This window comes from Cryptomeria japonica, chromosome 10, assembly GCF_030272615.1.
Source record: "Cryptomeria japonica chromosome 10, Sugi_1.0, whole genome shotgun sequence".
In the NCBI taxonomy this organism is placed as follows: domain Eukaryota; kingdom Viridiplantae; phylum Streptophyta; class Pinopsida; order Cupressales; family Cupressaceae; genus Cryptomeria; species Cryptomeria japonica.
In genome coordinates this window covers 2416266-2425987 of record NC_081414.1, presented here as the reverse complement: position 1 = coordinate 2425987, position 9722 = coordinate 2416266, and the positions used below count along the sequence as shown (strand labels likewise).

At 35.9% G+C, this 9722-nt stretch overlaps 1 protein-coding gene across 1 annotated transcript; it reads right to left on the bottom strand.

The window, feature by feature from the left end:
- Positions 1-1329: 1329 nt before the first annotated feature.
- Positions 1330-8495, bottom strand: LOC131069422 (putative ABC transporter C family member 15). The gene is made up of 11 exons (XM_058004839.2): positions 7722-8495; positions 6515-7524; positions 6187-6273; positions 5381-6076; positions 4972-5136; positions 3122-3416; positions 2812-3026; positions 2354-2659; positions 2184-2247; positions 1744-1983; positions 1330-1636 (listed from the first exon to the last, which is right to left on the bottom strand). The coding sequence occupies exons 1-11, from the start codon at positions 8455-8457 to the stop codon at positions 1524-1526; spliced, it is 3927 nt and encodes a 1308-aa protein (XP_057860822.1). The 5' UTR covers positions 8458-8495; the 3' UTR covers positions 1330-1523.
- Between the last annotated feature and the right edge of the window lie 1227 nt (positions 8496-9722).

Sequence of the window (9722 nt, the reverse complement as noted above, 5' to 3'; positions counted from 1 at the left end):
TTGGTATCTTATTTCCAAGAGCCTATACTTGCCCCTACATTAACAAATCATACAAAGAGTTGAATTTCCATCTACTTCACAAGCAATGCTAAAATTCTACAGTGAAGAAGAACAAGCTTCTAAGTCAAACATAGAAAGACTATATCATCTATATCTAAAGAAAGATAAAGTTTTCCCAAAAATCTAGAGACCTGAATTATGATTCAACCATTTCCACTAAGAGGACAATGATTACACAATGGATTAATATGTATTGGATGATTTATTTAAAGCATTTAAAGGATTCTTTGATGAACCTAAACAAGATAAGGTCTAGGAAATAACATAGTTAATTTAAGAACAAGATCTTTTGTTTCAAGATTTTTTAGCTCATGGTACGCATCATGTCAAAATTATCAACAAAAAATTCATTTTTGGTTTAGGATATTTTTTCTAAACATCTTGACACTGATTTATCTATTGAAGAAACATTGCATTTTGTTATAAATTTCGATTCATCTTCATCTTCCACATTCCCCATTATTATGTAAGAAGAATAGGAATCAAATATACCTCTATGGTTAATAAGCTTGTGCCAAAAGATGAAATACTTTTAAAAAAACATGTTCCCAACACAGTGAACATGATGAATCTAATTATTTTCATCTCTAATGGATACATTCTTCAAAGCATATTGTTATGATGAAGCAATCCAATTTTCTCAATGTCCACATTCATCTTTTGGGGGAATTAACGTTTTCTTACAACATGTTCATGTTAATGATGATCTACTGCTCAAAGGAGATGTTGATCTAATGGTTTTGTTTCAATCGATATTCCTTCGATCTTGTTTGCACTTAAGAATGAATCTCTATTATAGCTATAGCCTAAATATGTTGTTTGTGTATTAAAAAATTTCAATATCTAAAATTTGCATTTGCAAGACATGACTCCTAACAATTTGATGCATACATGTAAAGCAAAATACAATAAATAATTATTTTCATTTACACAAAACTTATGAAATGCATATTAATTAATGTGTATATTTGTGTCTCTTATCTATAAATTTACTTTAGAATCAAGTTAACATAACTTTAATACGAATAAAAAAATTTAACATAACTTCAAGATTAATTTTAATCTAAAGAATTTTACATAATATTATAAAAGATCAAAAAATCACTAACACTAGTATTATAAACCTAGATTAAATTATTTATTATTTTTAATCTAAATTTAATTTAAAATATATTAAAATAGATAAATACAGTTAAGTAAATAAATACAATTAATGTTTTATTAATAAGGTCATCTCTAGATTCTATGTCAACTCATAAATCACTAACATTATTATAAATCCAGACTAAATTATTTATTATATTTTAATCGAACTAGTATTTATTAATAATATCGTATGTAGATTCTGTGTGAACTCATATTGAATTACTAATTCTATTCCATATAGCAAATAGAGATCTTGCCATGGAACACTTTGGACCAGGAGATATCCAACACACTTAAATTGCCCAGTAATTGAGATTTCAGCTCATGTCTGATGTGTCACTTGATCTGCCACTGTACCTTTCTACAAGCTTCATAAAAAATGAACTCTGTTGGAGAAGTTGAGATGGAGAATCATATTCCACAATTCTGCCTGCATAATCTCCAGATTTTTAGTTTTTCTTTCTGATATCAACTGAACGAAAGGGAAAAACAAATTTAGACAGAAGTAGTAATATGTTGACTGAAAAGACAGCATACCTTCATTGAGCACTAGAACCAAGTCAGAGTCCATTACAGTAAAGATTCGATGTGCTATAGTAATAACTGTGCATTCAGCATACTCTCTACGAACTGTCTCGTGAATAAGAAAATCTGTTTCAGTGTCTATTGAAGCTGTAGCTTCATCCAGCACCAGTATACGATTTTTCTTAAGAAGAACCCTTCCTAAACACATAAGCTGCCGCTGACCCATACTCCAGTTTTCTCCATTCCCACTCACTGCTAGCATAGAAAGAATCAGATTACATTAATGACCATGAATAACCAAGGAAGATTTATGGAGAAGCCAGTAAATTCCAATGGTTATAGAGAGTCTTGAAAGGATTTCAACATCAAGGATAAAAAAGCAAAAAGTAGATCTGTATCTAATAAGCGTCAACAATAATTGTATTTGGCAAATTAGAATTTGGAGGACTCACCCTTCGAATTCAATTTTCCTTCCTCTGCATGGACAGCTCTTTCGAGTTGGCATTTTCTCAAAGCCTGTAATGAAGAGAAAAAATCGTTCTATGAAACATACACACAAAAGAAAAAGAGGGTCTAAGTTTGGCTTTTATGTTATTGCGTAATGCAACTCCACAAAACGGACCTCCCAAATTTCAGTGTCAGAGTGCTCTTCAAGTGGGTCTAGATTCACCCGTATGGATCCCTCGAACATTACCGGTTCCTGAGGAATTATACTTATCCTGGACCGGAGATCGTGCAGACCCACTTTTGTGATATCAAGACCATCAATCATAATTTTTCCCCATGCAGGTTCTACAATGCGAAACAGGGCTTGGATGAGAGTAGATTTGCCGCTACCAGTACGACCCACAATCCCCACCTCCTTCCCACCTGGAAAGCTACATGTGATGCCTTTTAAGATGATTGGTAGATGTGCCCCATAGCGGACCTGCATGTATTCATCTAGGACTTAACCTTAACATATGAAGTTCATAAATCAAAATTGAAATTCTAAGTAGGTCTATGGAACTCATGTGCATAACCACAAAGTGAGAGGTAAAGCTTATTCTGGAATAACAGGGGCTAGTGAGATGTACTCACATGTAAATTGTCAAAATCTACTGTTCCATTTGATGGCCAATCACAGTTTGGCCGATTTTCTTCGATGAGTAATGGAGCCTCACTTGGAATTTTACAATATTGCAAGATTCTCTCCACAGAAATTATTGTGTTTTCCACATAGCATAGGTGGTATATCACCAAAAATTGCAATGCTGTCAGATTCAATCCATATGTTACAGCTAGCCCTGCAACACCTGCAAGCCCCCGATGAAAATTAATCTCCATATGCAAGAAACCAATTTTCTTCTCTTGCACGTTCAAAATATTTGTATTCAGTAATAACGCTTACTTGGATCAACAGCGCCCTTGGGAAAGTTCAATAGAAATAGCAAACAAGAAGAAAATATGAAGTTTGATAGCAAGTTCATTCGAAGGCCAAGCCATTCCTGAGATGCAGAGCTGTGGAATCGGACTCGTGAATAATCGTCAAGTAAAGTGAGATTGGTATTTATGAAGTGACCTTCTTGATCAAATGCTCTTATAGTGGATGCCCCAGAGATGGACTCTGCAAAATGGTTTATGATTGGAGCTTTTTGAACACCTATCAGACGGGCCAACTCTCTTGCTGTCTCTATATAGTACCTCTGCGTGCATACCAATAACGTCTATTAGATGATATAAGGTTTTCACAATTCATAAAATTTTTGCAAACCAATTTCTGGAATAGACTGTGTGCGAATTTTTGTGTCTTTAGTTCTCTGTCATTCTGATGAGAGATCACGGAGTGTGCTCTGAAACATTGATAAAAAATTTCACACTCTATTCCAAAAACTGGCTTGCAAAAAAAAGTCTATTAGATGTTCAACTACATCCATGCTATCTGATTTAATATGCGATAACTTTGGAAGAGTAGACATAATAAAATACATGTTTTGGTTCGTGCATCCTATTAAAGGTTAGAAAAAAGGTATCAAACAACTGATGATCTATGGAAAATCTTTGTAAATAGTAACACACAAGATCTTTTTGTTGAGTTTTTCATGGAACAACTAAGACTCAAACTTAAGATGTTCTATTTGTTGTTGGAGTGCTTTACCACTGAGCTACTAGTCCTTTTAAAACCAATCCATTTTTGGTTCAAGTGTAGCTTATTTCCAACACCCCAAAGCCACTCCTTAAAATGCTTGGGTCTCACAGCCTGACCTGATACCATGTTGCTGTTGAAGTGCTTGCTATTAGTCCCTTTCAGTCCATCTTTGATCCAGATGTGACTAATTTCTAAATTTATTCCCCTCTCTAACATGACAGCATGGAAGGGTTTTTTACTGTTAAAGCATTTGTGTGATAATGATAAAAACAATTGGTTACTTCACTGAATTTTGAATAATTAACAAATGAATAGATATTAGAAACTGACAAATTCGTTTACCTACAACTTTGCAAGGCAATTCCGTGGGTCTGTGTTATTGTCATGCAAGTGATCGAAAACCATTCTATTGTCATGCAACTTAAGACGTTTATGAGAATTGGAGGCAGACCTTGTATTCCCATATTTACTAGAAAATAAGCTCACGATCTTGAGGAATATTGGGTGGTCGCTACTCAAAACCTCTCACCATTTAAGATGAGATCGTCTATGGTAAGTTTCTTTTTTCTGTTTCGTTAAATCGGGAAGAAGACATAGTTATACAATGATACATGCTTGGGCAATGTAAATAGATGAATCTTCAAAGTAGTAGAACCAGAAGGATCTCGCATTTTTTAGGCCCCTTCCCACTTCTAGGAGAGTCTTGGATGATCAGAAATCGTGGGAAAGTTTAAAGGACAATTGTTTTCTTATTTGCAATTTCCTTTCCAGGAGATGAAAATCGATATTTCAAGGAAATTATATTATTTCTTGGTCAAGATAATGAATTTAAAAATTTATAGGGAAACATGTCATAGCTAAATTGGATGTATTTGAAAAGGAGGTTTATTTTTCTTGCCCATGGGTGCAAAAGACCAGATTCTATGATGTATTAAAAGGTATGCGCATAGTTTCAAATAAATGGAAAAGTTATCCACAATGAGATAATCCTTTTGATCCATTTTCTATTCCACCATATAATGATATGTTTAACACTCGAGGACAAGGTTGTTCATCTCAATCAGAAAATTTCTTGCTAGAGGAAAACTGGACAATATGTAAGAGAAACATACCTGGTACCATACAATAATTGCCAAGACTGGTATGGATATGGCAAACACCTTCCATGAGACTTGACACATAACAGTAATTATCCCCAGTAAATCTATCACTGAGAAAGCTAGCCTCCCAAAGTAGAAAGGAAGTATCCTGTCCACTTCGGTTTGATCCGTGGATACCTGTCAATTCCAATGATCTGCTTTGGATTAGCACAAATCAATAAATCTGCACTTCTGTGTTTGACACTGTAGCATTATATATTCCCTAACTGATTTCTATGTGAAGCCAAACTACAGACAATATTCTCAATGGAATGAACAATACAAACAACAGATAGGGGATGCATAAAATGATCCAAAGAATTATTTCTGTATTACTACATAACAACAAAATGGAAACTGTTAAAAGGACTACGGAACTGACCCGATTTAATATGCGACCGGTAGGAGTTGCATCAAAGAAGGCCATTGGTGCATGGAAAATACAAGTAAGCATTCTCACAAAATACATTTGTGCTGTCTGAAGAGCAGCTTTTGACAGAACTACAGTGCGCACCAATGCACAAAAAACACTGCCCACTGCCAGTAAAATATACACTAAAATGAGAAGAGAACTGTCAATGATTTGTTTGTCATCTATGCTTGTGGGAGATTCAGATGCCATCCAATAGTTACTAGAGATTTCCAATATTTGGAAAAACACGTGAGCCAGTAACATCACAATGACTAGGAGGCCCTTGTATACTGCAGTTAGATAGGAACAGTAAATCTGAAAACTAACCCTTCCTTGCTGTTTCTCTTCATCCTGCACAATCTGTTCTTTCTTAGGTCTGGGATCCTCTGCACCATTTTCTCTACTATTCTTTTCTATATCTTGTACTGCATCCTGGATGTTCAGGGTACTGGCTGCCTTGCAAGAGTTTTGAGATGTTATCTGTCTCTTACTCGTATGTTCACTCATTTGCTCATGTCCACTACTTTTAAAACTGGATTTGATTTTTAATGCATTAACAGCCTCCAAAGCTTGATCATGTGAACCAACCATTCTAATGAAATCCATGCCTTCTTGGAGAAGATTATTGTATTTACCAGCCTGAGTAACCATGCCATCTCGCATTACCTGTTTAGGGATTTGACGTAATTTATTAAGAAATTTTCTTGCAGTTTTTTTAAAAGATAAGAAAAAATACTAACAGGCATGCATTTCTATATACGCAAGATAGGGCTTACTAGAATGAGGTCTGCAGGAGGTAAGAATCCAACTTGGTGAGTCACATATAATATGGTCTTTGATCTCAAAATTCCTTGTATGCATTCCTATAATCAACAAATTCCATTCAGTACAGTGAAACAAAAAGCTCTACGATTGTGTGCATTGCTGTCTATAAGAACTTCCACCTCAGGAGCATTCCCTGGAGAAGAACAGACACTTACCCAAATGTATATTGGAACAAAGAATTGAATTCTAGATTAATGTTCTTGACTTCTTATGCCATAGAGTTGCTACGAGCTTTTACATTTTATTCCATGTTTGTGGTGTGATTCAAGTTTCTAATACCTTGAAGAGGTGAGTTCCAGTGTCAGCATCAACAGCACTGAAAGGGTCATCAAGAAGATAGATATGTGCATCTTGGTATATAGCACGAGCGAGCTGTATTCTTTGCTTTTGTCCACCACTCAAGTTAATACCTCTCTCTCCTATCTGAGTTTGGTCTTCCTGAGAGAACAGCTGGAGGTCCTTTTCCAATGCACAAGCTTTGATAACTTCTTTATATTTCATTTCATTCATTGCCTTCCCAAACAATATGTTCTCTTGTATTGTCGCAGACTGTATCCATGGAGACTGAGAAACATACGCTGTGCGGCCTCTCACCTTAACTTCCCCAGATATTTTTGTCATTTCTCCAAGAATACATGACAGAATGTTTGACTTACCTGAACCAACTGGTCCGCAGATCGCAACTTTCATCCCAGCTTTCACCTGCAACCTAATTACTGATAAATTAGATGCAGGCGAGAAAGGATCCCAACTGAATTCTCCACCTTCAATGTCAATTATTGCTCCGCTTGGCCTCATTTCTGTCCTTTCTACTGCAGTACATTGAAGCTCTTCCATCTCCAGAAAGTTGGCAATTCTGTCGAGAGATACTTTAGTCTTAGCTAGTGCAGAAACTAAATCTGGAAGAAATTGTATTGGATCTTGAAGGACTTTTAAAGTTGCTAATGTGGCAAGGACTTTTCCAGTGGTTAAATTTACTCCTACGAATACACAAATGCAAAATGTCGCAGCCGAAACAAGAATTGGGGTTACCCAGAAAACAAATGTAACAATAGCTTTAGCGTATAAATACTTCCACAGCCATCCACATTCATTTTTCCTCATATCCAGTAACCTCTGCATGTATTTAGTTTCCCAAGCATAAAGTTTTAATATTTGCATAGTCCTCAATGCCTCCGAAGTGATCTTCATCCTCTCATCCTTGGCTTCCATTATCTTATATTGGAATTTCTTTTGCAATCCCGCAAAAGGCTGGTTTGCAAGTGCCAAGGCAATTGTTGCTGCCAGGCCTGTAAACAGAGTAAAATTCAAGGGATGGAAAACCTTTAGTTAGCAATGAGCATAGAATGGTGTCGGATTTATTATCTTTAAACATGGCAAACTGATGTTTGAGTTTGAAGGAATGCAAAATTATGCAAAGTTTAATTCCGAAAATTATGGGAAAATTACACAATTGAAAATAAATAGCTCATAAAAAAACCCTCACCTGCTAGTGACGCTATCCCTAGATTTCGGTACAAAATGAAAAGAGCAAGCAGAATTTGTACTGGCAACAAACAAATATCATGCCAAAACCAAGCGAAGTCTCCAACAGTGTGGACATCTGTGCTTGCATAATTGATAATTTCTCCACTAGAATGTCTTTGCCTGGCTGCATATGAAAGCCTGAGACCTTTCTTATATATGGCAGCTGTCAGGGCTGATCTGATCTGTAAGCTAAGCCTATGGGATCCAAAGAACCAATATGGCCTTGTAAATGATTCTATCACCTTTGTCCCAATGAAAACAGAGGCAAGCATATATCCACCCCCGTACCCAAACACTTGTTCTTGTTTTCCTTCCAAATACTCCATTAATGGGCTTATCAGGTAAGGACCCACAAAAGTTGAAATGGTATAAGCCAATGCAAACAGTGCATTCACAGACCATTCTTCCCAAATAGATAAGAATATAGCTTTTGCCAGCCCTGTGCTGCATAATGGACTGTTTGCCCTAAGCTTACTCAGGTTGGATTGGAATGTAAGATCTGAGTGCAAAGCAGTGTCCTTGCCGAATAGAGAAGGCACATGATCAAGCTTTAAACATGTCTTGTTTCCATGTTTAAGCAGAGAGTTGAGCCAGCTGAATGTGAGCAGACTGAGCAGACTAGCATTTGCATAGGAAGTAATAGTGTGCGTTTCATTAGGGTTTGCTAACAAAGGTGTTTTTAAGTCCATGACCATTCGTGAAGAGCAATATGAAGTAAGACTGGTGTCCGATTTAGTATTTAATCCGCATGGATGTGTCTTGTTGCCCAAGGCTTGATATTTTGAAATTTTGCCGGCCCCATCTATAAATTTTGTCCGTTCCGCTACCTTATTCCACCCAACGAGTGGAAGAAATTCATATGGTATCTTCTTTTCTTTTTTTTTTCTCACGTGCAAATAACTAATACATTAATAAGTCTTTTTTTCTTTTTTTTAATTATCGCATTCAAATAAGAGGGTCTGGTCTTGGGGTGGTGTACTAGTGGTGGGTGGCTTTCGGTTAAAAGTGGTTTTCTCGGATGGATCTTGCTATCTCATCGAAGTCAATTGAAGATAAAGAAGAGGGAGACGACAAGGGGAAAGTTGGATGAGAGGGATCCTCCTCGACCGTCTTTTAGGATTGCTCTTGCTGCATAATTGAATATGATTTTATTTTATTCGGGTTTAGCTTTCATGACTGTTATTTTGTTTTGTTGTTTCTTTGCTTTTCAGGGTCTTATTCGTGTGACTTTGGTTCTATTTTTTGGGCACTGTCCATGTGACTTGGAGGGGTGACCACATGTCCCCATATTATTTTGTGGATGGGTAACCTATTTTTAATCTAATAGATATTGACGCACATATTCATAAAAAAAATAAGTTAATATGTCAATAAGTTTTTCACATTTTAGTGATTAAAAAGTGTCAATAAAATATTATTAAAAAAATGGATGGTAGAAATGAGATACTAGGTGGAATCAAATCTAATTAGACAAAAACAATTAAAAGAGAGTTAACCCTCAATATCATTAAAACAATAAAAATGAGATTGTCATCTTGTAATTATTCTTCCATTTTTTCAATAAAAAGAAAGTTGTTAAGTATTGAGAGTTGCACTCGTAGAAGGGGGATCACAATCTTTTATTGGTGGATAAAGGTAGAGATAAATATGCAACATTTCACAAACTTTATCCTCTGCTCATTGATCTTTCCTATCAATTTTTGCCTGATACAATGCTCTCACTCTATCATACTCCATGTAACTAACTTTTTTTGTTGCTTGCTTGTGCATTCTGATCTAGTCGAGCTAGTTTATGCTCTTTTTCACTTTTCACACCGCTCTCTACTGTCTACACCTCTACATGTCTTCTTAATTACTTCTTTTGATCATCTCCATACATCACAGACATTCCCTCTAAAAGGACATTCAAAAGTAATCTTCTCGAGCTTCCAAGAAATCTGTCATATAGCCTACTTGGCCA

Coding starts and splice junctions, on each gene's coding strand:
- LOC131069422 (XM_058004839.2), bottom strand. CDS start 8,457: ATGGTCATGGACTTAAAAACACCTTTGTTAGCAAACCCTAATGAAACG. Junction 3,027..3,121: donor CAAGGGCGCTGTTGATCCAA/GTAAGCGTTATT, acceptor GGGGGCTTGCAG/GTGTTGCAGGGCTAGCTGTA. Junction 1,637..1,743: donor GGTTCTAGTGCTCAATGAAG/GTATGCTGTCTT, acceptor GAGATTATGCAG/GCAGAATTGTGGAATATGAT.